The sequence below is a fragment of the Onychostruthus taczanowskii genome, unplaced genomic scaffold (assembly GCF_017590055.1).
Source record: "Onychostruthus taczanowskii isolate IOZ18803 unplaced genomic scaffold, ASM1759005v1 scaffold14, whole genome shotgun sequence".
Taxonomy (NCBI): domain Eukaryota; kingdom Metazoa; phylum Chordata; class Aves; order Passeriformes; family Passeridae; genus Onychostruthus; species Onychostruthus taczanowskii.
In genome coordinates, this window is record NW_024498573.1 from 5,356,568 (window position 1) to 5,384,428 (window position 27,861).

A 27,861-nucleotide genomic window follows, 5' to 3' on the forward strand; every position below is an offset into this window, starting at 1 on the left:
CTGGCTCTACTCAAACCATCAAAGCTCCCTTTCCTCCTCCTCCTCCCTCACCTCACCAGGGAGGACAGGCTCACTCAGCTCCCTCATCCCACACTTAGTGGGTTTGCCATATTCCAATCCCACAGTTTGCTCCCGGCCTGGCTGCAATGACTGGGAGTGACAGTAGGTGTCACTGCCCCCCCTCCTGCCACCACTTGGGGACCCCCCCAAATCCTCCATCCTCAGAGGACTGTCTGCAGGGGCCCCCAGTGTGGCGCAGGAACTGTGTCTACTCACATCTACTCGGAAGTCCTCGAGGCGCTTGAACTTGCTGAGGTATTCTTGCAGTTTGCTGTTAATGTCCAGATTTTTGGCTTTGGAATATTTTAAGAAGGCCCAGAACTTTTCCAGCCCATAGAGCTGCCCTGGAGAGAAGAAAAAAACCAATCCAGATGTCAGCAGGACAAAAAACTAAAAAAGACACCTTTCCTCCAGGCTTCCCCACAAACCCTACTGTTCTGCTGGTGGGCACAGCCTAGGCAAGATGCAACACCTGGAGGGAAGCAACCTACATCAGTCCTGGGCAGCCCCCGACTTGGGATGTCCCCAGGCTCAGTTGACTTGGTGGTGACAAGGCTCAGCCACTGCAGAGCCTTGAGAAATCCCACAGGAAATGGTGCCTGTACAGGAATGCTCTGGTAGAGCTGCAGCCCACCACTGCCCTCCTCCAACCCCAGCAATCTTCACAATGGTGATACTCAACCCTCTCCTGTGAAATGAGCAACAGGACACCCCAGTCCTCAACCTACAGCACTACGTGGCTTCCCCAAAATGAGGAGAAGACGCTCAGGAGCGCCACGCAGCTGCACTGCCAATCCCAGGGAAGCCAGGAGGCACCTACCAGCTTCATAATCCTTGATGGTCTCTTCTTGGAAGTCCTTAAATATGTCTGGCCGGAATTTCTTCTCCAGCCCGTAGCTGTAGTATCTGAAAAGGCACTCCAGACCGTACCTGGGAAGGGAGCACCACGTGCAGCTCAGACACTGCTGCACACAACACAGGGCAGCAGCACGAGGCTGAGAACAACCCCAGACCCACCTTCACAGAAGGCAGAGGCACTGCCTTAATTTGCTGTGAGCCCTGTAGAAGGCCAAACCCTTAGAAAAGGCCACTCTATCCCTCCTCTCTTACCTGTATCCCTCCTTCCCATCCTCCACAGCCAGTTGCTTGAACTCCTCATACATTTTCTTGTTGAAGTGATCTCGGAGGAAGAAGGACCAGAACCGGAAAAGCGTGTTCATCTCCTGGGACTGACCAATGCCCAGTCGTTTTCGCTCTGTTTGGGGAAGAGGGGATGATTACAAAGCCAATCCTCCCCCAGGGTATCAGGGGCTCATGTGCAGGAGGGCCCTGTGGCACTGTGGTGACAGCCAGCCCCAGCACTGGACACCATGAGCACAGCCCCTGCTCGCCAGAAACCTTAGGGACACAGCAGCTGCCAGCAGGGCTGTACTGTAGGACCCTGCCTGTGCCCATCCCTGCCACGTTCCTGTCCCCAGCACGGCAGAGCCCTGTCCCTCCCCAGTGCAGGGTCCCTACCGTTAAGGCAGCGCCGCCGGTACTTGTGGTAGACGTGTTGTGTGAAGCCGTTCTCCTTGAGCAGCTCGTGCGAGGGATGCTGGAATTTGGGCAGGGACTGCGGGGTGCAGCCATAGCTCCCCACGGCTGGGGTCCCCTCCGAGGGGCTGGAGCTGAGGTGAGAGACTGCTGTCAGCACCCTTCCTTGGCATCACCCAGGAGAGGGGGTCACACTCCACCCCATCTGTCTGTTGGTACCACCCATGCCCTGTCACTATCCCAGGTTTGGGACATGAGCCATGGAGCAGTGTACTAGGAATGGGACCAGTGTTTCTAATCAAGTCTCATCTTGCTGCTCTACAAGACCACAGATTTTCCCCAAGCCTTTCCAGGAAGGGCAGGTTTGATCCCTGTCCTTTTTGCAGTCAACCTAACAGGAGACGTCCCCTGCAAGATCAGATGCTGCTTTCCCCTTCCTTCCCACACTCCCTCCCTTTCCCATTTCTGCCTCCTCCACGATCCTGCCTGTCCCTGGTACCTGATGGAAGCAGTCCGAGGCCTGTGCTCCCTGGAGTCCATGACCCAGCCCACGTGGCACTCCATCGGAGGGTTCGAACTGTGCCTCGTCTTCCTCTTCCGCGGAGTCTGCAAGACACGGCGCATCACAGATGTGCTCCCTTCCTCCTCAGGCCCCAGCTGGGAGCCCCAGCTGCTGTCCCCCAGCCCAGCCTGGTCCCACCTTGGCATCTATCGTCCTGCCCTCTTTCACCACCGGGTAGAAGCGGGGCGTCTGCGTCGGGTCCTTGAGCTGCGGCGTGCGCGGCGTGCGGGGCGTCCTGGCGTTGCGGTAGTTGGGCGATTCTGGGACGGTCGTGGGCAAGGAGCGGGCGATGGTGGAAGGCTCAGGGACTCCGAAGAGCTTGTTGGCCAAAGCGTCTGTAGGTACTGCAGGGAGAAACCCCCGCCCTGTGTCAGCCTGGGCTCCAGGCACTGAGTCACTACCAGCCAGCAGATGGGAAGCAGCAGGGGCAGGAATGCAGGGACACATCCCAGCTCTCCCACACAAGCAGCCTGAAATCCAGTTTGGCCAGAAAACCCAAATCCTGGCAGCAGATGCAAAGAGCTCCCCACAAGGTATCTGCTTCCTAGTGATTAAGAGCAGCAACAAATCCCTGTCCCCATGGACACAGCCCTGGTGTCACACAAGCAAGGAAGGTCCAGCAGGCAGCTGCCTTCCAAGTACTCAGAGAGGGTCCAAGAGGAAAGGCATATCCCAGAAACTACACCTGAGTCTGCCACTGTTTCCTCACTCCACTGGGACACCCCTGCTTTTGGGCTCCTCTTCCAGAGCCCCACAGCATTCTGCTGGGAGCATTAATCTGGGAATGTTTCAACTCAGAATATTCTGTGAACTAGATAATCCACCACACCTGTGACCCCAGTTCCTTCTCCCCAACTGCTCCAAGAACCTCTCAGCATGAGAAGCCTGCACAAATTCGGTCCCATCCATTCATGCCCCTTATCTTACCTTGCTGGAACCTGGGGGGACCAGGAGGGACTTCCTGGTTTGGATCCACGGGGGGTTCTGGGGTCAGGGTGTCAAACTGCTCCCTGCTGATCATATTCACCTTCTTGAAGTTCTCCACCTCTTGCTGCATTGGAGGAGGAAGATGGTGAAGAAACCACTCAGCCCACCACAACCATGGCTCTGCTTGAGCAACAGCCACAACACTGAGCCCCGAGGGCAGTCACAGGGCCTGGGTGCCCAGAGGGCACTGGCTGCACAGGGGCAGGAAGGGGAGATGCAGCAGACAGAAAACTGGGCACTGCACAGGCCCATGTGAGCCACTGGTGCTGCCAAGCTTTCAGGGATCCCACAAGGCAGCTTCACTAACCAGCACCTGCTTCTTTCAGGCTTTTACCAGCCAGTGCAGCAAAGCTCAACATGAGCTCAGTGACCCATTTTTGGCCCCTGCCATCCTCCTGTGTCCCTAGAGCACCCCTCCCCACATTCTCACAGCCATGCTGGCAGCAGGGCACAGCGCTCCCACGGATCTGAAGGACCCACATCCCAACACACACTGTCCCTGTCACCCTCAGCTTCTGTCACCCCAGAAAGCAGCACTGCTTCAGCAATGGGCCAGGTATCAAACTTGGAAGCACTGAGCCCAGCTGGCAGCTGCAATCATCCAATCATCAGTGACATGATTTCTGTCACTGAATGAGTCTAGGCAAGTCCCCACAAGTGAGAGTCACCAAGTTGGGACCCCAACATTTCAAAACAGCAGGTGGGCTTTCTATAAAAAGCCCATGTCTATGCAAACTGACACCAAAATGGAGACGAGCACAGGCCAATTGCAGCCCAGCCACCTATGAATCCATCCCAAACACACGTAGTCTCCAACAGGCCATGCCCAAAGCACAGGGCACTAAGGGCAGTGCAGAGACACTCAGTTCCCCTCACAGATCTGGCATTGCCAGCCAAGATCCTGGCAGACAGCAGAACAATGGGCCACATGTTCCAGGTCATCTCACTACTGGCACTTTGTTTAGCTGGCTGTAGCCTCACGTCTGGTTACAGCGCTGTGTTTATCCCTGGTATGGCCAAACATGACACTGGGAGCCAAGAATCTCAAACACTACAAGAGGACTAATCCCAGTTTAGCTCTACCCCATGAGCAGGCTGTAACCCACTGCACTGCCCTTTTCACACTGCTGCACACGAGGCTCCCCAGAGGCCACACGGATCCCTCCCATGCTCGGATCAGCCACTCTCACCTTGATCTGCGAATACTCTGGCTCAAACTGCTCTGTCCACAGGTCCTGCTCGTAGTAGTACAGCCCATCGTTGATGACCTTGGCCAGCTCAGAGCTCATTTTAGCCCTGGAGGTGTGGTTGCCAGTCCGGTCCCCGCCGGGATGGCGGCGCAGGTACGGCGGGGTCTGTGTCACGATGAGGATCTTGTTCACGTCGCGGTCGTCGATCTCGTAATCCGAGTCCTCGTCTGACCAGTCGGTGAAGGTGTTCTTGCGGCCATCCATCTGCTCCATCTCCTCATCAAACAGGAAGTCGAGCTCCTCAGGTTCATCTTGGTCCTTTTGCTTCTGCTGCTGCGGTGTCTTTGACTCCTCTGGTTTCTGCAGGAAGGGGGGCAAGGGTGACACAGGGTAAAGACCACACGGCAACACAAGACCCAGCTCTTGCCCCTTGTTTCCTTACCCCAGCCCATCTGGGGAGAACATTCATTTACACCACTGAGGAGCAACTCCAAAGGGGCTCAGATGGACACAGGAGAGACTGGGACATCACTCCCAACAGACCCTACTTGACTGCAGCTTGCCCATGTATGATCCAAGTCATCCCAATCACTGGGAGACTCCCAATCCAACAGCTCCTCCACCACCTACCTTGGGCCTGGCTGGGGAAGGTCGGGGTCTCTTCTTCACTTCAATCCATGTCTCTGAATCCAGGTCTGGCAGACTTGTGGACAGGCCCTTGGGCATTGTCTTCAGGTTACTGACCTCCTCTGTTTTGGTGGGGACTGGGCTGGCAGGACGTGGGGAGCCTGGAGCAGACTCTGGAGCCAACAAGAGCCACAAACTGCTTTAGAGGGAGGGAGGGAACCCAAGGGATGTAGTTACAAATTACCCAACCATTCTGGCAGCATGGCACAGCCTGCAGGACTAACTGGCATACAGTGGCCACAGTTAACCAGCACCGTGCCCACAGGTGCTAGAGTGGGAACCTCCAGTTAAAGCTATGATGCCAGGGTGGCCACAGAGCTTTGCAGGTGACAGGTTCCCTGACATACAAAGCCCTAAAGCAGGTGCTCTGCTGCTCTCTGGGAAACCTTCCCAACAGAGTCTGGAGCCAGATTTTCTGTCAAAACTCTTATGGCAGCACAAAGATCCTTCATGTGGGCTCTCAGGCCCAGACGTGGGCTCCTGCCAGCCCCCGTGGGATAAGGTGACAAGAGCATGGGAAGACCATGAAGGACAGAAGACACTTCTGCAGCACTTGGTTGATAGCTCCACACCTGCTGCCCAGTACCTCCTCAGCCAGTAAAGGAAGGCTGGATTCACAAGTGTCCCTCTGCTCTGCCCAGCAGCTGTAGACTACTTCCAGGTATGCCAAGAGACTTTCAGCAGGACTGACTCTCTCTGAATCCCTTCAGCCCTAACAGAGGACAAGCAGTCATTCTCTCACATTACCCTATGTCTGGAGGCAGCAGCACTCCAGGAGTCCAAGGACAGAGCCCACACCAGCTCCCACCACCAAGCAGAAAGGCAATGGCAGAGCCCTGCCCTGGGAACACTCCTGACTCTCAGGGTCTCAGTCATGCTGTAGTCCCAGCACTGCATCCCACACCTCCCTCCCCATTCCCCCCAGTGCTCACCAGTCTCCTTCTGGAAGCTCTGCCGGGGCACAAACTCAGGGCAATTGATGAACTGTGAGAAGTCTGTCTGTGTGTAGTCTGCCATAGGAGGGCCAGGCAGAGCCCATTTTTCTGGCTGCTCTTTTCTCCTAATCTTCTCATCCACGATTTCCACCACCTTGCTGTCCTTCAGAGCCTGGAACCAAGCAGTACTTGGTTAACTCAGGGCCTTGCTTTGGCATATTGAGTGGGTCAGCCCAAGCCATTCCTCCCTGGGAGGACTGATAGGAGGCAGGAGCAAGTCAAGAACAAGAGAAGGTTCCATGTGCACCTCATCCACAGTGAACAGGCATTACACAGGGTGATGAGAAGAGAACAAGGAGGAAAGGCCACCGTTCCTTGCCCTCACCTTGATGATGAGGCCGATGTCGGTGGTCAGCGCCTGCACGCGGTGGAAGCTGGCGATCAGCGTGATGGGCAGGAAGCCGTCCGAGTCCATCTTGCGGCGCAGGAAGAAGTCTCGCTCCAGGTTGTCCACGCTGAAGTAATATTCTCTGCATGGACAACGTGTCAGTGAGAGGAAGCCCCAAACCATTCTCTGGGCACCCCCAAGGAAATACCCCCCCACACACACTGAGGGGAGCAAGCCTGGGCTCTAACACCTCAGCTCTAACCTTTCCCATGGGATTGACTGCATAGTCCCCACCACCCAACAAGGACAGGAGGTGGTGCTCACATCTGCCTCTTGATGTAGTCCTTGAGCAGCTCCTGGTCCACGCTGTAGAGCTCAGCACTGCTGATGTTGTCGAAGTAGTAGGTGATGTTGCTGGCGTACTTCTGCGTGCGGGAGCCGTCCGAGCCCTCGAATTTCCGGTATCCATACTGGTAGTCAAAGTGCCCTGGGGGACACCAGGGTCAGCAGAGAGCCCCTGGTGTCTGCCCTGCCAGATTGGGGTGGACTCCTGCACAAATACTTCCCTCTTCCCGAGGACCCCCTGGAAGCCCAGAGTGGAGCGCCCACATCCCTCATCCTCCTGCTCTCTGCCTCTGCCACAGAAGAGCCAGGAACCTAGAGCATAGACACTGCCAAGTCAAATGTCAGGGCAGATGCTCCTCCTCACCCAAGCCATGACTCCTGCTTGGCTCTCAAATGGCATAAAGCCTTCACAGACTATCAACATGCTTCAATTCCTGCTCACAGAGTGTTGCAAGGGGCAGAAAACATGAAAAACAGCTTGGCCTGAGTAGCAGGAAGACATCTGCTTTTATAAAAATACTGGTATGAATTCTTTGTTTTCTTAACAGCAGCTCAACTTAGGGCTGCACTGACCTGCCACAATATTCCCCTGTATGCCTGGAGAGCTCTGCCCTCCCCAGCCCACTTTAGAGCCCCAGGTCTCTCAGGCACACAGACGCAGAGCTCTGCCCGCTGTGTCCCTCTCCCTGCAGTCACAAGAGCACACACACAACGCTCACCTCCTCTGCCACGACCACGGCCCCTGCCCCGGCCGCGGCCTCGGCCCCGGAAGGTTCCTCGCACGGCCCCTCCCTCGCTCTTCACGCTGGAGGTCTCATCGTGGTCCTGCCAGCTGCGCTCGTGCTTGTTGTCGGGGTGCCAGCCTGCAGCGGGGGGAAGGAGAGGCAGGAGGGGTGTTAGGGCATGACAGCACCTCCCCAGAGCAAGCCCGCTGCACGGGAGCCCTCTGAATGCAGGACCATTGTCCGCTGGGCAGCAGGGCTCGCTCTGCCCCGCGGCCAGGCCAGGAGCAGGTCCCCAGCCCGAGCCCCACCTTTGAGCTCGCTGCGGTTGTTGGAGGGGTGCCTGTGCTGCTCGTTTTGCCGGTTGTTCCGAGAGGCCGTTTTGTCCCTAGGCACCTCTGACTTCATGTCTATCTGCAGAGGGACCCACTTGTGTTTGTTTCCTGCAAAAGGACAGGGTTTGGGTGTGACACAGGTTCAGAGTGCGTCTGCTTCCTCCCCCGCAGCCCCCACACATGGAGGGGAGAAAGCAGCAGGGCCTTTTGGACAGACCCTGCGCTGACATCCCTGACATCCCTCCAGGATGCAGAAAAGCTCTGACCAGGACTCAGACATGGAGGGACATGAGTCAGAACTTGCCTGTGGCAACTGTCACAGCACTTGTCCTTCCTCTGCCCCTTTTCTGCCTGCCCAGGCTCAGACCAGACTGAGCCCACGTGTTAAACACAGTGAGAACCCACAGTGAGGGGCTGTTCTGTGCCACCATGGAGCACATGGGAAGGCAGGCTCCTGCTCTGCCCTAGTTGGGTACTGCTCCACCTGCTCCCACCAAAACAACACCTGAAGCCTGGAAACACCTTTTCCCACAGCTATCTCTGTACTGGGATCACGTCCTGCAGCAAGGCCCCCAGGGAAGGCAGAGGATGCTTCCAGCTGCCTGAGGGTTGGGGAGGGGAAGAGAAGCTGAGCCTGGGGGACTGTTCCCACCAGCTTCTGCCTTACCTTTCTTCTTCTGGGCTGACTTCTGGTTGTCATCATCACCATTCTTCTCCTCCCCAGACTCATCAGATTTGGTTTTCAGGCTTTCTTTGCCATCGCTCCCATCCCCTTTTTCCTGCTCTTTCATGTCTTTCTTGACAGGCAGCTTCCGAAGGGATGGTGCTTTGTGTGGCTGCTGGGGACACACCAGTGCAGGAAAATGTGAGAGGTGGGAGCAGTGAGGAACTGGAGGCAGACCCCAGCTGTCCCAGCAGGAAGAGGAACAGGAAGACTTTGCCCTGGTGTATCCCTGGGTACATCCCTGTTCGGTACCTGCCAGAGCTGTCCTGCTCCTAGGGAAGGGCTCACGGCTGAGCAGGACAAGGGCTCATTGAGACACCAAGATGGGCTGACAGGGAGACCTCGTCATGCTCATGGACGGGTTGGTCCTGTAAAGGACCAGACTGCCCCAGTGACAAAAGGGTGAGTGACCACCTTGCCCGGACAGACAGCCAGGAACTAGCAGAGCAGCATCCAAAAATAGAAAGGTTTCAATGACACCCATGTCCTCAGCAGGGAGGAAGGGCTGAGCCCTTTCAGCACACCAAAACTTTCTCATGCATTTTCAGTTCCTCCTGTGGAGCTCCTGACCTTGGCCCAGTCCCTTCCTGCTCAGAGGAGCCCTGAGGAGAGCTGGCCTACCTGCTTCAGCCAGCCCAGGGTTTAGACTGGGCTCCAGGATCCCAGAATAGCACAGAGGGAGGGAGGCAGCCCTAAAAGGAAATTCCCTGCACACTATTCCTGGCTGCCTCCACACTGACACTCAGCACCCCAAATGGCCTGGCTCAGCCAGTGCTTCCAGAGGGATAGGGAGGTCTGCAAGGGCCTTATTCCACCCATCACAATGGTTCTGTCTTCTCACCTGGACGCTCTTGTGGGCTATTTCTCCAGGTGTTGGCCAATTTGTGGCATCACCGAAGTCACCAACCTGTTACCAAAGAGAAAGGTCCTGTTAGTGCACAAAGCTGCAGGCGTTCCCTGCAGCAGGAAGAATGCTTTCCACCCACCACTGTCCCACAAACAGCTGTCCCCCAGAGGCCTGAGGGGGACACCCACACTGCACATATACAACCCCTCTCACCACCAAAGCAGGAAGCCTGAACTAATTCCAAATATCTGCAGACAAGTTTATGTCCATCAGACACTGTAACCAGGCTGCCACCACTCCTGCAAGCTCCCAGCCTCTCACCAAATATTCTGCCCCAGCAGCAGCAGCATTTGGCAGCAAGTTGCCCAGTGTAATTCACTCAGTTACAGGCACCATCCCTTGGACAGGGAAAGCACTCAGCTTACAGCATTCTAAATACAACTGATGCAACTACATTCCACTGAAGAAGCTCTTCCAGCTCGTGGCAGCCACAGCCAGGCACAGCCCCAGACAAGTGCCCAACTACAAGCACCACGTGCTGCCAACAAAGCAAGGGCATGATCTCAGAGTGGGTGAGAAAATTCAAGCAGGTGAAGGGAACTCCCTCATTCCAGTCACCCCATGGCCACACAGGGGAACATCAACTACTTCTCTGCTGAATAAATGACCTGCTCACTACCATCATTTCTAGATCTTTCAGGTTTCAGAGGACCTGCAGGACAGAGGAAAGAAGTCAAACAGCTGCCCAGGTACCAAAGGAGTCATATTTGGGCACAGAAACTCCTCTTTGCCCTTGTGGGATTGTTATTTCTGAATTAATTTGGAGTCAAAGGAATTTTTTATCCCTCAGGAGATCACATCTTTACATGCAGGTGCCATGCTCCTCTGCCCAGGAGGCAAGTTTCCTGGGAAAACCAATTCCAGTGCAGGGCCATGGCTGTTTCACAGAGAGGAGCACCATCCATCCCAGGGTCTTCCTTTCTCCAAAATGGAACAGAGAAGGAAATCCTATCAAGCTGCAGATACATCTCTACTGGCTGCTGGGAGCCAACACCAACAGCCCCTGTCCCCAGCTGTGCCCCAGAAGAAACTGTCCCTCCATCACCACTGACCCCCTGGAACAAATTGCCCTGGTTCCTCTAGAGGAGTGGCTTTGTCTGACATCAATTTCCCTGGTTCTCCGTGTGCCAGGGAGGAACAGACTGCACAGGAAGGACAGAGCTGCAGACATCACTGTCACACCCTGCCTGCACTGCAGGGCTGGGCACGGGCTGAGCCCACAAGGAATTTGGGGTGTCCTCACAGCAGGGTGAGAGGTTTTCCACATCACAACTCCTCCAGGTGCCTCCCTATTGAAGGGGAGGTGAGAAGGTCTCCCCTGACATAGCTGGGCAGAAAACCAGTCACAGCAGCATGTAAGACACCTAAAATGCTGAAGAGGAGATAGAGAACAAGGCCAGCACATCACCCCCTCAACAACCAAGCTTGTGAAGGGAGAGCTCTGTCTCCAGACCCTCGAGAGGCTCATGCAGCACTCACACCTGCACCAGAAACTGGGGGCCAGTGAGAGGAGAGCAGGCACAGCCTTACCTTGCTTCCTTTCCTCTGTCTCGGGTTGGCAGCCCTCACCACTTTCGCTGGAGTTGAAAGTTCTGCAAGAGAAGGACAACAAAAGTGTTAAAACACAGCTGAGGGCTGTGAGTGGGAGTGTTTGCTCTGGAGAGAAGTGGGTAGGAAGCAAAGTAGCTCCCCCTTGAGCAAAGGAGGGCTAACAGGAAAAGGTAAACAGAAAACACAGCCAGCTCCTGACTGGAGTCTCAGAACTGCCCCATTAAGATCAGAAAACTCCTGACCAATCCAGGTGGCCCAGAGATGGACTTTTAACCCCATCCTGCTGCACGATTGCAGTCCCTGCCTTAGCTCTGCCCTCCCCAGCCAGGGAGGAGGGGGGTAAGGAGCACAGCTCATGCTGCAAAGCACCCACAGAACAGCAAAACAAACATGTCCTTGCAAACGGTGCTGAGAGGCTGGTGCTCCCCAGGGAGCAGAGCGGGGCTCTAACAGAGATACAAAAGTCAGTGGCTGCTGAATCCTGAAGTCAGGCATCCCAGCAGGGACAGTAAGTTCAAGAGAGGAAATGTACAGAGAGAATGAGCCAGACACATCAAGTGCCTAAATCCTGCTACAGCTGAAAGTATTTAGGCACTGAAGCACCTCTGGGGTGTTTTAACACATCAGACTGAGACTGTTGGGGTTCACACCACCACAGACCTCACAGCAAGTCAAGATCTCAACCTCACCATGGCCCATCTTGGCTCCAGCTCACACATCACCTCCTTACAAGCAGAAACAGCAATTCAACTTGCTTTGTCCCTCAGGTTTGGCTGCAAGGTCTCTGATCAGGCTCACACAGGGCACGAAGAGACCAAGCAACAGTGCAGCACAGCTCTGCCCACCACAAACCAGCCCCACACGGATGAGGGTCTCCTCCAGGACACAGGTGCTCCACAGGGGCCACTGGGCCCTGCCTGGGGCAGCCTGTGCCAGGTGCCAGGCTCCTGCAGAGAGGATTTCTGCTGACTCACCAGCTTTGTTTAGAAGAAAAGCAGCCCTGACTGGGGTAGGGTGAGGGTGGGAGGATCAGCCCGGGCTATCAAGGGATGCCCCAGGAAACACCCTGAGTAGCCTACTCAGCTCTGCTCAAAGCTGCCTTTGATCTCCTTCGAAAGGCTGGACAACTTTGCCTGGATGATCAAAACCAACCAGTGATTCATCCTGGCCTTGCTCAGAGCTGGAGGCTTTGAAATGTCAATAAGGCAGTCAGACACGGCAGGACAGAGCCAGGTGCACTCCCCTTCCCCAGTTCCTTTCTCTATGGCACCTGCATGGCAATTTCAAGTCCAGAAGAGTCTAAGCTCTCAGCTGGCTCCCTGAACCCTCCCCTTTTCCTCCAGGACCTCCCCAATCCACCTGCAGTGCCTCCCTTCACAAGCAGCAGCAGTCCCACGTGTCTCTCATTTATTCCATGTGCACTTCATTGAGAATCCTGGCTCCATGGCACAAAGCTTGCCACAGGGCTTTTCAACTTCCCTGCTAGTGTAGGAAGAGCCAGCACTTTCAAAACAGCCCCCAAAATCCTCCACTCAACGCCCACAGATGTCACCAACTAAATATAGCTTCAAAAGGCACCAGGAGCTCCAGCACAAACCCACAGACACAGAGCAGCCCTGCCTGCTCCAACTGCACTGATGGGACTGGCACAGCCTGATCAGGCTGATCTCTGGGGCTGGGGAACAGCAGGGACAGCTCTCTGTCTTCAAGGATCCCACCCAGGTGCCTGCTCCCACCACAGCACAGCCCCAGTGTTCACAGCAATGGCATCCGGCCCTTTCCTTCAGCTGCTTCACCTCAGGAGCCCTCAAGGCTATATATGTTCTTGTGCTTTTTTTTTGGGAACCAGTCAAAGAGGGGCCTCACAAGCAGCAGTGAAAGAGGACAAAGGGGCACAGGCTGCAGGGGCAGGTGCCACAGACTCCATCATCTCTGCGGAAGAGGGAGGAGATTGTTTGAAACAAGTTCTGCTGCTTTCCTTATCTGCAAGATATGAACAGGGATCCCTTATCTCGCTGAGGTGCTGAGAAGACTAATTAGCATTTGCAGAGCACTGTGGAAGACAAAACACAAAGCAAAGGGCTGCAGTCCAGTAGGGAGGAAGGCTGTGGAGCATGGATGGAGCAGAGATCCAGCAATTCATGGTGGAGACCAAAGTAGCAGACTGAGAGGCTGTGACTGTGCTGGTGGACACGTGGCCAGACACAGCATCTGCTGAGCCAAGACCACAGCAAGCAGAGGCCATGCATGCCAGGCATCCTCCAGGGCACAGCAATAACCAAGGGCACCAGCAACACATCTTGTGGTCTTCAGCTGAAAAGACCCCCAGCAGGAAAACCTCACTGCATCAGCCTGGGAAGTGGAGAGCAAGTGAGTGCTGCTCATCCCATGCAAGAGTTCAGCACAAGCACTGAGGGACACTGCACGCTGCTCTGCTTCACAGCCGAGCCTTTAAAAGCTGCTGACAGATGTCTCAGACCTCTGGGTGTCTCACAACCCTCCTTTTGCATCTGTTTGGTGGCAGTAAGTAATTTCAGTTGCACTAGCAGTGCCTGACCACCTCCTGAAAAACAGGGCCTCTCTGTGTGAGGGGACAGACAAAACAGCTGCAGCAGGAGCCAGCAGGGCTTTAGTGGTGTGAGGCTGGCACGGGGACAGCGGGCAGGGAAGCAAGGAGCAGCTTTGCCTGCGGCCACAGAGCAGATGCTGGCACAGCCAAGAACAGAAAAGCAGGTCTTGAGTTTTGATCTACAGCCAGAAGCTGATCATTTGTCCAGCCATGGGATTGCCCAGCCATGAGGAGATTATTCCTCAGCAACCAAGGGGATGAGGCACAGGTGGGAGCACCCACAGCAGCCCCAGTGCTGCTATCACAGCCAAACCCTTCCTGTGGCTGTGCCACAGCCAGAGCCCTTGCTGGCTTTGGACACTCACTCCCAAATTCACCTGACAAACACCAAGGGCAAGGCTGTGCAGACACCTTGTGCTTTCCTGCAGCCCTCACCTGGCTGGGAAGCTCACAGGGGCATCCAGGTGAGCAAATGCCACCTACCTGGAAGAAGAGACCTTGCACAAGGACCAGACAGCCACAGTGACAGCAGATTCACAGCTAAATATCCCTCCACCCAAACAGGGACATTTGACATAGGACCACGGGACCCAGCCAAGGAGACATATCTACTATCTTATCTGTGACAATGAAACCAAACACTCAGAAACTGGTTTTCTGCCTTTCCTTGCATCCAACGGAATTTATAATGGAATTTTAAAGAAGGTACATGAAGAGAGGGAATAAATCTTTAGTGCTGGGCAGAGACCTGGCATTACTGAAGAAATACCTGTACCTATAGCAAGAATGCTGTAATGCCTGCTCCAGGTGTACCACTCATGTGCAATGCAGACAAGGGCTCCAGCAGCAGCTGGGACAGCCTCAGAGGGCAGCCCAGGCTCCCAGCAGAAATGCAGAGTCCTCAGCCCTAGCACACTGTCCCTTACCCAGCAGCCAGGTCGACAGAAAGGAGCCATCCTGCTCCCTGCTCCACAGCCTGGCACCTGCCAGAAACTGCTGATAAAGGAGGTTCCAAGCCAAGAGCTCGGACTTTGTGCTGAAGAGGCTGAGGCAGGGGCGCGTGCTCTGTGATGCAGGTCGTGATGGGGCTGCAGGAGCCAAACCAGTATCCCCAGTTCCCCCAGAGCCCTGGCAGGAACTTGAGGGTGCTGTATGAGACAGACAGCCACGTGCCCAGCAGTCCACCAGGATCCACTTCACTCTTCTGTCTCCAAACAATCCTCCCTCCTTCCCACACTCCACAGAACACTCCTGGCACATGTGAAGACTGTAAGTCATAACCAACACAACAGGACACCCACTCTGGCATCGAGGTTTTTAGGTGAGAAAGAGCAAGTGCAGCTTGGGCAAGGGCAAGCTGAGAAAAACAGTTAAAAATGTTTCTGCACGGGATTATCTGTTTTCCTAGGAGATATATAGCTCCTTCAGAGTCATTTTGTGAGGGCAGTAGAGTGCCTGCTGGGGTACTGACACACAGGAAAGATATGGTGAAACAGCATCAACCCTCAAAGAAATTCCCGTAAGACACACCCAGCAGGCAACCTGCCACAGCCAGGCCTGCCAGGACCCCACTGTGGCTGCAAGAATCCCCTTCCTGGCCTAAAAGAATACCTAGGGAGCCAACAGACAACAGCTACAAAGGTGCATCCCCACCTTCCCAACATGGGAAACTCATGCCACCAACCCTGTCCCTGTCCTCCCTCCAGGCCTCAAGGAATCTCTCTCCCAGGGTGGTCTGATCTGCACAGCAGCAGGGGCACGACATGGATTCAGAGACTCTTGTGGCACTCATGCACTCAGCACAGGACTTGCAGTCTGAGCCTGCCCAAGCCACCAGAGGACACAGCTGGTGAGCTTCATGTCCACCAACAGCACGCAGGGACATTTACAGGACCAGTCCTGCAGGCCAGATGTGATCAGTCCCTGCTTGTACCAGCAGCCCATCTCTTGCAGACAGTGACAAAGCTCTTTTCTTTTTGAGTCCATCCCAAAGAGGACCCCCTGAAGTTAAAGGCAGAGAAACCTTGGGAGATGGACAAACACTTTACGCCTCTTTTGTGGGTGCTGCACCCATTTCTGGATCAACAATAGGCTGTGGAGGGCAACACACCCTTACTGTAAAGGGACTGGGAAGCACCAGCAGATGGGAGAGGACCTCAGCCTCCCCAGGGAGCCATCTGGCAGCACCCCTGTGTGGAGAGAGGTGCAGTTGTCCCCAGAGACCAATGAGCAGATCCACCCCTGCCCTGTCTCCCAAGGAGCTGCTCCCAGCACTGCCTCAGCCCTGTGCCAGAGCTGAGATGGGAAACACTTGTCACTGCAGCTCCACACAGGAGCGGAAAAGCCTGGGATTTATAGCACTAACTGCTTGGCATGCTCACATTTTGCTGAAGGCATCACAAGGCACACAAAACCAGAAAGGTCCAGGACAGGCTCAGCCCACAGACTGCACCTCCTCTAGGTTTGCCAAGTTTTACAGCTCTACCTCCCACCAAATCACAGTTGCAGCCACAGGCACATGGAGGGGGAAACAAGGGAGCTCTCAGACAGCTTTAAATGAGATGTTAGCACAAGGACATCTTCCAGCACACATGCCTCCACAACAGGGGCTCCACCTGCTCCTGGGGACTGCAGAGAACCAGAGCAGCCCCACCACTCACAGCACATGGCCTCACAGCTCCCAGCAGGCAGCATCTGGCCTTGCTTACAAAGGTAAGAGGAATATCTGCAACACCTCAGCAATATCAGAAGTTTCCTGTTCATGTAAGAATAATTGCAGAAGAATGGCCAAGGCCAGGACCAAGCAGAAGACTGGATCCTTAAGGTGGATGGCTGAGCAGGATTCAGGCTTGTAAAGCACATGGGAAGCCTGCTCAGCTGGAGCAGGAGATAACCTGCAGGTACCATGGCTCAAAACCTTCCAAGCAATTTTCCACAGCTCCTCAGCAGAAGCTCCACTGTACAAGCCCTACTGTAACAGCAAAGGAAGCAAGGAGCTGCCTACACCTCTCTGCAATGTAAGCTCTGCAACTGCTGCAAAGATCACTCTCTAAAAATAACTTCAAAAAGGGCATTTGACAGCTCCATGGAGAGCATGAGAACACTCCCACCTGGGTGTCCTAGCAGCTCCAGGAGCTCAGGAGTTTGCCCTGGAAAAGTGCAGGGAGGGAAGCTGGGGCACAGGCAGGTAGAGCCAGGACAGCACTGTCACAGGCCGAGTGTGGGCATTGAGTTATAATCCCAGCTCTCCGATCCCTCACATCCCTCAGCTGATAGTCCTGAAAGCCCCGGAAGAGGAGGAGCAGCTCAAGACATGTGCAGAGCCCGTCTCTGCTGACAGCACAAATGGGCAGCACAGATCCTCACAGAGAGCAGGGGCTTCAGTCAGACCACAGGCCTCCTCAGGGAGCTGAGGAACAGCACTGCTCCTTTAAACACACAAAGCTGCTACAAGCCCAACACACAGGCATTATCTGCAGGGTCTGACATTTATTTCCAGAGCAAATGAGGGGGCAGGAAGGGTCTGACTTACCAAAAATGCATGGTCATCTTCACTGCAGCCTCTCAGTCCAAGACAGAAACGCTTCAACTTCAGCTACACTCCAGGAGGAGCAAGTTAGGAAACGCCGACAAGCATTTCTAACATTAACACTGTCAGTGAGGGCAGCCTGGATTCTTCCTGGCACAGACAGCTGCTATTAAAGGTAGCGAACGAACTCCTTCTTAAGGGCGAGTGACATCTTTCCACGGCTTTTCAAGCAAACCTCTTCCCTGAAGAGGATTTCTAGGAAACTCCTGACACACAATCCATGCTCACAGCCCTGCACACGATCCCTGAGACACCAGGCACACACGGAGTGAGACAGCACATGAACCACCTCCCGCCCAGTTTTCTACAAAAAAAAAGAATCCTAAACTAAGGATTCTCTCCAGGGGAAACCAATGGCTCCCAGAAACCAAGAAACATGGCACAGGGGACACAGCCAAGGTCACCCAGCTGACCAGACTTCAGAAACTGTCAAAATGAGGAAGATGGGCTGGCTCATGCCCCCACAGCTGCTGAGCCACCCTGGTCTCTCTGAGCAGGGAAAATGTGCCCACCACCCCTGCAGGAGAGGCTACTCCAGAACCAGTGCCTGACCCAGTACATCTGGTGCAGACACATCTCCAGCTTGAAGACACGTCACCAGCAATTCCTCTGCCAGCACGGAAGGCAGAAAAGCTTTCAAGGACACCTGTGAGCATTCAGGTTAAATGGTTCAGGGACAGGGGCTGGAAAAGCCGTCAGCACTAGAGGGAAAACACCATGTTGGTCTGGGCCCCTGAGAAAAGGCATGAGTTGATCCAGCTGCCGCTCTGGGCACGAAGCACAGCAAGGACACCCCAGTGCTAGGACAGGAGGCCACCTGAGGCAAGGCTGCAGCAACCCAGGGTATGCAAGCGAGCCAAATCATGGAGGAGATGGAGGGTCAGGCCCTCCTCCCAGCCAGCTCAGAGACCAGCTGATAGTTCACGACCTAAAAACTAAAATCAGTGGTGGGGGAGAGGAAAGGTTGACATGAACAGGAACTACAGGACAGCAAGACCAGACACCAGGCAGGACTCACAACTTACAAAAAAAATAAGAAAACCCAACCCAGCCCACTCACCTTTAGGGACAAGTGATTTGCAAATTAAAAGGGGGTGTCCACCCTCCAGGAAGGATCAGGAGCAGTTTCCTCCACTCCAGTTTACCTCTGCTGCACCGTTCTGCCTGTTCTGCCAGGCTCTAATGAAAAGCTAGTTAACAGTTAATTATTACCCATTCAGACACACGATCCCCTACTCTGACTGCCGGCTGGGAGGGATAAGACAGTCACGTGATGCAAAAATCCCGACCTTATGAAAGCACGGGCAACTATATTTAGTCGGAAAAACGATGACCTAGCGAGCCTGCTCCTCCCTGGCCCCCGCTCAGAGGAGCCGACCTGCCACCTCCCAGAATCCTACCTCCATGGCACCCGGGAAGATCCTCATCCAGCAGGAGTTGTAATACTTAAAACAGGGACACTGGCACGGGAGCAAGCCCTGTGTGCACATCCAGGCTATCCCGGGTGGAGGAGACCAGCGCACAGCCCAGGCTGAAGGACCCTCCCTCCCCATCCTCAGCGCTCTGCAGCGGGTCACCTTGTCAGCAGCAAAAGCTGATAAGCACCCAGAGCAACAAACAGGGGCCTAGCCCAAGGTCCTGGACCTTATCTTGAAAGCAGGAGGCACACTGGAAACCTGACCAGAGTGACCAGCATAGGAGACCCATTCAGCAGCAAGGCTCCAGCTGCTGGCTTCTCCATGCCCAGGGCTGGTGATGCCCAGAGCTGGTGACAGAGCTGCCCTCCTGGATCAGTCCAGCCCTCTCTCCTCAGGGCTGGGTGACCAAGACAGACACCGGTGTGCTGAGAACAGAATGGGAGCCAAGGCAGCACCACTGCTGCAGAGACATGGCCCTAGGAAAACAACACCAAGGGGTGTTGTTGCACCCCTTTGGTGCAACAACAAAATCCAAGAGCAGCACCTGCTCCCTCTTCAGTGAAAGAGCTTCAAAGCAGAAGAAAAACAAAAAGCCTGAGGAGCAGACATCATTAATCTCTTGACATCAGCAGAAGGGTGCTCTCTGCCTGGATCCTGCTGTGTCTGACGAGACAGCGCAGCCAGCGGCGCCCGTGGCACGAGCGAGAGGAGGTCACTGCATCGCTGCCGAAGCCGTGCTGACACCATCCCTTTAATGGCCCTCAGCCTCTTCTGCAGCTGCATCTGGGGACTTGGAAGCTGACAAAACCCTTCCTAGGAAGCATCTGGTATGTCTCACTGCAAATATTTAACAACAAAAAGACAGGAATTGAGAGCCAAGCGCCTGCAGAGAGACCCTCCAGCTCCAAGCATTCACACTGTCTAGGAGGAGACTGTGCAGCTCCTACTGTGCCAGTGGAGGGGGAGAGGGGTTGTACAAGGCAAAAGGGAACTCTGCACAAAATATGCCTCTGGAAAACCTGTCATCTCAAAGAACAGAATGGGTTTCCAGAAAGGAGACTGATGTAATTCAAACAGCATCATTCCAAGTTCCTCCCGCTGTGATTCCTGGACCTTCCTGGCTGCTTTGGCAGAGGCATCCCTGCAGGACCAGTGTCCCCTGAGCAGTGGCCACTTGCTAAGTGATCACTTAACCTTGCCCTCAGCCTGCACAGCTGCAAACCTGCCTCCCTGACTGCACAGAACAAGAAGAGACTGAGCAGCAGCTCAGCACGTGAGGTCAAGGAACACAAAGGCAGCACGGTGCAGAAATCCAGCTCCATCTTCTGGGGCAGGGGACAGTAATAGTGATTTGGTGGTAGGAGCAGGTGCAGCAAACTGTCCCAGGAATTTAGGGAGGCAATACCTAGGTCTCCCACTAAGCAAGGTGTCTCCATAAATGTGCTGAAGAAATCTTACAGTCTCATAACCACCTAGATTAAACTGAGCACAGGTGTGGGAGCTTCCTCCTGTTAGTGAATCCAGAGCATTAAAATCATGACAAGGCACTCAAATATCCCTGTGATCTTGGAGAGCAAGCAGAAGGGCTTCTTTTTGTGCTGCTTCAGGATTACTGCACCTCAGCTGAACTTATTTCAAGGCATGATTTTCCAAGCAGAAGATACACTATCCGCACTTATGCCCCCCCCAACCTTGAGCAAAATGCGGAGACACACCAGGTTTTACTAGATAACTCTGATATAGCAACTCTGAACTTCCTGGGTTCACAATCACATGAATCCTGCTGTATAAACCACTCTCCCTAATAAAGCTAATTCCAGTGCTACAGGTGGCTGCCTCCCATGTCAATACAGAGCATAAAAGAGTACAACACCCTAATCAGACTAAGTCTTCCCAAAGGAGTCAGGAATACCCAATTACAAAAGAGTGCAACATAGCAGTTTCCTAATTTAAAAATCCATCTCCCCTTCATCTCCCCTCCTTTTATTTCTAAAGGATTAAAAACCACTTCCTTGCAGTGGCAGTATCACCCTCATCTCTTTATGGAAAACTTCACAGCATTTAATTCAAAGAGGCATTTATAAACTCAAGAAAGATATCTCAGACACTGCTGACAGTTGTACAAAATGATCAGGTCAGGGTGCAGCAGATGAAAAAAAGTCATCAGGAGTGGTGAAACCAAGACAGAGCATCACTTGCTGCTCTGCTGAACACCAGCACATCCACAGCTGCACTCTGCAGTCAGCTCTGGTCTCTGGAATTCAACAAGGGCACAGGGCTGTTACAACTGCTCAAAGAAAAGCAATTAAACCACCCAGAGGCAGCTCCTCAAGAGGTGAGACTAAAAAGGCTGGGATGCTCCACCATGGAGAGGAGGAGGGCTGGCTGCAGCATGTAGGAGGCCAGGAGGGCACAGGCACAGCACACTAAGCTAGCAGGAGATCCACTTGAAGTGGCAGAAGTATTCCCTTTCAGATCAGGCAGTAAATTTCACACAATATCAAGTTCTGGGAGCTGAACAGCATCAGCTGCGTGGCAGAGGTTTGGTGTTCGGAGTGAAGTTGTGCACAGACATCCAGCTGCAAATGTGCCAGTCCTCCTCAGCAGCAGAAGTGGAAAGGTGAGTGTGTCCCTCAGCCTACCAAGCCCAACCCTGCATCTCTCAGGGGTGTTGAAGTCTCTCAGCTTTCCATCTGAACTCCAGACCACATGGTATGAAATGGCTCCTTCTGAAATGCACCCTACAGCTGCCAAATCCTGGTTGTGGGATGCGAGAGAGGAAAGCACTGAGGCACTGCTGTGCCAGACAGAAGGAAAGTGAGGCCTCTCTTCAACAGCTGCTTTATTTGCAAACACTATTAGGTAACTGGGACGCCAACACTGCTGTGCTTCCACCTCCATAGTGCTCCCACGTGACACGGGGATGATCCAGGCTGAGGATCCAGGCTGAGGGCAGGCCGCCACATCCGTATGCTAACAAGCAGGAACATGCTCTGGGGCACACTACAACTACTGTGCCTACAAAATGGCTGAATTTTGGCTCAGGCACCCCACCTATGCAATTCCCAACCCTGATACTGAGACTCAGCATCTTCCATCACTCTGCTAACCATCTCCTTGGGAGAGGACCAACAGATTTCTCACCCAGAGGGGAAACCAGTCACAGACACACCTGACTTCACAAGATTAAGCTTAAAAAACAGATCACTGATACATGTGTGGGAGTTCTGGTGACCAGAGTAAATTAACTCATTCAATAACCTCAGCAATGAAAAGAAGGTGAGGGAGTCAAACCCAACAGCCTCAGGAATGCACAACAGCTCTGGTGGCAGGAGCAGTGCCACTCTGCCTTTGCCTGCTGCCTTCACACTTCACTGTGTTTTGAGATACCACAGCTTCCAGAGAAGCTTAGTGCATGGGAAGAAAAAGCATGGCACCAACTTCAAGGCTTTTCTGGAGAAAGGTATGACAAAGACTGCACAGGGTCTGTGCAACTACCATTTAGAGGAATCCTGTTTAAGCTTTAACTTATCTCCTAAAAACCAAATGGAATAGTAAAAAAAGCCCCAAGCTCCATAGGTAATGTTTTCTGCAACACTGCTGACATGTAACAAACACTTTCTGAAGCGCTATCATCTGCTGCAGACACACTCCTGCCCCACCCTGCAGGCAGCTGTGCAAGGTCCCCAACCAGCTAGAGAACAGAGGATGGAGTAGTGCCAAGCAAAGGACATCTCTGAGTTCACAGCACAGGCAGACAAAACCCAATATCCAAAGAAGACAAATCTCCAGCAAGGTGAGAAAAGCGTCCTACAAACTCAACAGATGGGAATGAGATCATCTTCAAACCCCTAGTATTTCACTCTTACATGTTAAGAGAACAAGAAAATCATGAGGGACTTATAAATGTGGAATCAAAGCCTTAATCCAGTGCATCTAGTTCTACACCATGGCCTTGGTAGCTGGCTTGAGCTCTGGAAACACACTCACAACTTCCATCCCTCTGTTCAGCTAGCAAGTTGAATTACTTCAGTGTTACACCAGATCACCCCAAACCAATGAGTTATTTTCCCTGAAATCAGCTTTAAGACACCAGAGCTGATTTCCCTACTTCCAATGCCTCCACCATCAACAGTGATTTATCCTCATACCAGCCATGAACTGGTGAACTAGGATCCCATGCAAAGCCAAAGATGGACATCAGAGGTGGACACAGTGACACTCTGGGGTGACACAAGGCCAAGTCAGGCACCAACTTCCATTCCCAGTGCCTGTGCTATGGCACATCCCCACATGGCACTACAGCTCTGAAACAAAGGCACTCACTGACTGATCCTGGTATCACTGGTTAAAACACAAACCGTTCCTTCAGTCTTGGAACTTCCACAACATCAGCCTGGATGAGGAGCTTCTGGCAATTCGGGAAAGGCAGGAATTGAGATCATCAATATTTGCTTGTGAAAACTACATTTCTTTCCTGATTTGAAACCTCCATCCAGAACAACCTCGCTCTCCCAGCAAGGCTGCACACACCACTGGGGCCAGGAAGTTTTTTTCTTTGCACTGATGGCAACACAGTGAGCAACTTGCTTGTCCTTAACAGCAATACTCAACAGCAACACACTGACTACAAGCCATGGGGGAGGTCTGTGTCTTCCCAAAGTACTGCAAATTCAAATATATATCCCTCAGGTTCACAGACACATCCATCTGTATACAGGTAACATATAAACAACAACAACAATCTGAGTTACATTTGCATCTTGACACATCAGATTTTTCAATTATGTGTGATGAGCAAGACCTACAAGTTCCCAAACTCCTTCACCTCGGACATCCAAATTTGCTATGCTACAATGTATGGGAGGAAAGGACCTTCCAGCTGTTTAGTCATCACTACATGAAAGCATAAAAGATGTCACTGCTATACAGGAATGACCAAATATTAGAGGTTTGTTTAGGAAGTTCTTTTGCTTCGTTTTTTGGGTGGGGTTTTTTTGGGGTTTTGTTTGTGGTTTGGTTTTGGGTTTTTTTACATTGATGTCCATTGCATATTTCAGACTGTACATGGCACGTACCAGTCTTCTAAGTCTGGTTAGAGCTGACTCTGAAGGAAGAGAAGTGCAGGGAAGGCAAGGGAGAAGGAAGTTTGAAGAGCTCCATTTTTATTTAATACATACCAGACTGGCCATCAGCTGGAAATATATCTGTAAAAGAAAAAAAAAAAAAAATCATCAGTATTAGTTGCAGCTGGAGTGCAAATCATATTTAAAAGGTCTCCTCTCTCGATTTGTTTGCTTTAGCTAAACAGAGGAAGTATTTTCTTAGTATCTCAAGTTAAACATCAATCCAGTTTGGAACCCACCTCAATTCAACCACTTGTTGTGAGAAAGATTTTGAAGGAGTCTGTTTACCCGAATGCACTGCTCTCCTAAATAACCTTCTGCATTGGCTTCTAGCAGACAAAAGTGAGCAATAAAAAAAGTTGTTGAGAGGTACAAAGCTCCACACAATGAGCTGCTTGATGGCAGCCCACACTCCTCCTGAGCAGCAACATCAGATGGAAATCTACAGAGAACATCTAACAGGGAGCACACATGGAAGCCAAGGCAAAAGCCAAGGGGGCATTCTTCTGATTGTCCTTGGTTTTGCAGCCAGGAGGGACATCAGCAGCTGTGCCTGGCTCTAACACAGCACGTACATACACCAGACACACACCCCCACCACCAAATGGACACCCAGGGCCTTGGCACATCACCCATCAGATCAGAAGAACCCCTTCCTTTTCCCAGCTCAGGAGTCTGTCAGCAGGCACAGGCCACTGCACAGGACAGATGGAGTCTGGGGGGTTCAGACCCCAAAACAGATTATTCAAGCTCTTTCCAGTTAGGAGTACAAGCCCTTCTCTTGGAGGGCCTTATGTAGTGATGGGAATATGTTTATGTAAGTAGCTGGAAGGATCAGACTTAAATTAAGGAGCACACAGGACAGCGTGCGTGGAAAACCCCTGTTGATAAGGCTTCCCCAGAAGATATGAGAACAGTACTTTTGAGAGAGCAATACATCATGCTTTCTTCAAGGATCCTGGAAGAGGAGGGGGAAGGAAGGCTGCCAGCAAGGCAAGGTCCTCCTGGGACAGGGGCAGGCCCCTGGCTTCTGCTTATCAGCTACCCAAAACACACATTCAGCTGCAAAGTCACAAGAGTTGCAGCAAGGACTACCCCTCAGGCAGGGCAACGCTCTCTGGCCTGGGCTCAGCTCATGCAGAAGCAGCAAAAACATCCCTCTGCAAAAATAACTTCTATTTCTCTTCCTTTGACTTGCACCATGCTCAAAGCATTCTCATGGTGCGTGGCCATTTGAAGGCAAGGTATCAAGGACTGCCCAGCACATCCAGAACAGTCTCCAAGCACCACTTTCAATCCTTTGCAAGCTCCATGTTCTACTGCAATCCTCCACCAGCCTATGTCCCAAATGCATTTAAATATTTTGTCTATCTGTATGGTCACTGAGGAGTTCAGGCTTCTACATCAGCAAGCTGAAACACCCTGTACTTCATAGAATCATAAAATCGTTAAGGTTTGAAAAGAGCTTTAAGATCTCAAACAAGATATAATTTATTTCCCTACGTGGGCTTCTTGGCAAAGGAACAAGGTGGTAACACTGGTATCCCACCTGTTTCAATCAGCTGTACCAGATGCTACCAAAAACCAAAATAAATAACAGCACCACAATGGTTGACAAAATAAATTCCTTTGTGTCAGCCAGGAATTTAGCAAAGCCAGGCTTTGGCAAGTGTTCCCTTGCTGTACCCTGAGGGGTGCAGTTCTCCAGTGCATTCCTGCTAGGCTGTCCCACCAACTCTTCATCAGACACGCCACAGCAGAACCAGCCATTCACAACAGGTCCAGGCTCTAGATACCACAAATGCCACCAAATCAGGCACATCTGCAGGTGACCCCTCAGCAACATCTCCTATCAGACGTGTCACCACCATAACTCCAAACTCACATTCCCTCAAGGTCTCCTCTCAGCTCACTGCTGTATTCCCCACTGCTCTGTCCTGCTCTAGATGTGCAGCAAGGCTCTCCTGGATCCTCCTGAGCTCAGCCACAGCTCTAGAGCAGCTTTGTCACTACATTTACTAGAAAAGCAGTGACTCTACTCAGTGGCTGAGGTCAGCAGAAAGCAAGGACCATGTGTGATGGCCAAGGGCAGATACAGCTCACATTCACCTCAAGAGGCTTGCCAGGGCAACTCCTGTCAAGGAAAGACACTTGCATCCAGAGCTCAGCCCCCTTGTCTGGGAGAGGCTGACCTTGTCCAACTCATCACACCTATGATTAACACAGATTTGACTCCAAGCTCTCCAGAGCACACTGAAAACACTGGGTTTGCAGGCAGCTTTCCCCACAGCTGAGAGCAAGCACAGAGCAGCCCCAGTGAAAAATGGGGCTGCTGGGAGGACACATGTGAGGCAGGGCTGGTCAGGGAGCAGCAGGCACAACAACCCTTTGGGACACCTTTTTCCCCTGCAAGCACAAGTGACTTAAATTAAAAATTAGCCTGCCAATTAAGGGCAGCACCTCAGGTGCCCAAGAGAAGTCTAAATCAGGCAGTGCTTTCTTTTCCCAAGAAAGCCATTGTAGGGAAGCAGGCAGAAACATAGTGGGCAGCAGGTAAACCCCGGGGCTGCCCTCCAAGGAGCCCATCTCATACGCAGCAGGGCTGAGGCTGCCTGCCCAGGTCAGCTCCCCTCCCAGCCCTCCCAAGGCTAAAACTCAAACACAATGAGCAAAAAACCTGTCCCTGTGCCTTGGTTCTGAGTCCCAACACAGAAAGGTGAAGCCAGCAAACCAGCCCTACCAATTCTTCCCACCACACACACCTGATATCTCCAAGGCACCCTGATGCCAGGTATCCCAACACTGGCCAGATGCTGCAGGACAATGCTTCACAGCAGCTCTCCACCATCCTGTCAGCCACCTGCTCAGCAGCAGGCAATCCCTGCACAGGACCCAGGCAGTCCTGCCCCTGCCCACAGAACACCCTCCCAGCCATGCCCAGCCCACCCTCCAGGCAGCCCAGTGGGAAGGAGCAAGAAACAACAGTATCTCAATGCAAATGAGCAGACCCATGAGATTTGGACCCTACAGTCTCACACTTCCTCCTTCTTACATGCAGACACTTGTTTCTCAGCATGCACCCAAAATCAGAAAGATGTGGTGTCTGAACAAAGGGACCCAGTGACCCACAGTCATGACGGAAACCAGTGATCTCTTCAGGTACTCCCCAGGCCCCTGATCATTCTCCTCAGCCCCGTACAGAACCCATACAGCCTACAATATCTCAACAGAAAAACACATTCTGTGAATCCTCCCGTTATCAGCAAAGTAGGGTAGAGGATGGAGCGAGGAGGAGGAGGTCAGGGGTGTGCATGGCATCAGAAAGATGTGGTGTCTGAACAAAGGGACCCAGTGACCCACAGTCATGACGGAAACCGGTGACCTCTTCAGGTACTCCCCAAGCCCCTGACCATTCTCCTCAGCCCTGTACAGAACCCATACAGCCTACAATATCTCAACAGAAAAACACATTCTGTGAATCCTCCCGTTATCAGCAAAGTAGGGTAGAGGATGGAGCGAGGAGGAGGAGGTCAGGGGTGTGCATGGCAGATGTCAGGATGCTGGGACAGGCTCAGAGCATCCCTTTCAAGACCACCAAGTGAGGGTGCAGATGTGGTACAGGGGTGCTTGCTCTGAGCACCAATGCATAGAGTTGCTGCACACAGCCCAGGAGATATAACTAAATTGAGGGCAGTCATCCTTATTTTAGGTGGTGCTGGGGGTGGATCTCAATTTCAATTTTTGTCTGACAGTATTTTTACACAAAGGAGAAGACCGTATGCTAAAATGGGGCATTTAGAGAGAAAAGCTGATGCATCCACACACATACCCCCTTCCCTAGGGGCTATCTGGCTACTGCTGCTATTCAGGTATCTGGGACAGGTCCAAAAAAGTCACCCCATTTATGAGCCCCCATCTCCCCTCCGCTGCTCCCTGAGGAAACGTGCCAACCACGCTCCTCTGCCAGCCACACTCACAGTGCTGAATCCAAACACCCGCACAGGAAGCCTGTCTTGTCCCAGCTCAGGAGCTACAGCTGGGAAAGGACCTCCACCACCCAGTGCCTGTCCCCAGCCCCCTGTTCCAGCAGGGACACTGCTTCCTCCCTGCAGGGCCCGGGAGGCAGCGGCTGAAGAGCAGCTCATTATCCCTGACGCAAGAGAAACGCTGACTCGTTATTACAGCAACCTGCAGCCATAACTGCCGAGGGGCCGCGGCCACAGGCCGAGT

The 27,861-nt window shown here is 52.9% G+C and overlaps 1 protein-coding gene across 3 annotated transcripts in view; it reads right to left on the reverse strand.

Moving 5' to 3' along the window:
- Positions 1-27,861, reverse strand: part of LARP1 (La ribonucleoprotein 1, translational regulator) — a 45,397-nt gene that overhangs the window by 5,858 nt on the left and 11,678 nt on the right. Inside the window, exons 2-19 of one of the 3 annotated variants that reach the window (XM_041398071.1) lie at positions 23,686-23,712; positions 10,909-10,970; positions 9,313-9,378; positions 8,415-8,583; positions 7,724-7,855; positions 7,410-7,553; positions 6,670-6,832; positions 6,343-6,487; positions 5,955-6,129; positions 4,966-5,135; positions 4,336-4,695; positions 3,086-3,209; positions 2,297-2,502; positions 2,096-2,202; positions 1,579-1,730; positions 1,171-1,315; positions 881-990; positions 277-404 (exon numbers count right to left, since the gene is read on the reverse strand). In XM_041398071.1, the coding sequence (XP_041254005.1) occupies positions 277-404; positions 881-990; positions 1,171-1,315; positions 1,579-1,730; positions 2,096-2,202; positions 2,297-2,502; positions 3,086-3,209; positions 4,336-4,695; positions 4,966-5,135; positions 5,955-6,129; positions 6,343-6,487; positions 6,670-6,832; positions 7,410-7,553; positions 7,724-7,855; positions 8,415-8,583; positions 9,313-9,378; positions 10,909-10,970; positions 23,686-23,712 (2,585 nt within the window). Of the gene's footprint in view, positions 1-276; positions 405-880; positions 991-1,170; positions 1,316-1,578; positions 1,731-2,095; positions 2,203-2,296; positions 2,503-3,085; positions 3,210-4,335; positions 4,696-4,965; positions 5,136-5,954; positions 6,130-6,342; positions 6,488-6,669; positions 6,833-7,409; positions 7,554-7,723; positions 7,856-8,414; positions 8,587-9,312; positions 9,379-10,908; positions 10,971-18,147; positions 18,240-23,685; positions 23,713-27,861 lie in introns of those variants that run through there. The other 2 variants (XM_041398070.1, XM_041398072.1) reach the window with 2 other exon arrangements.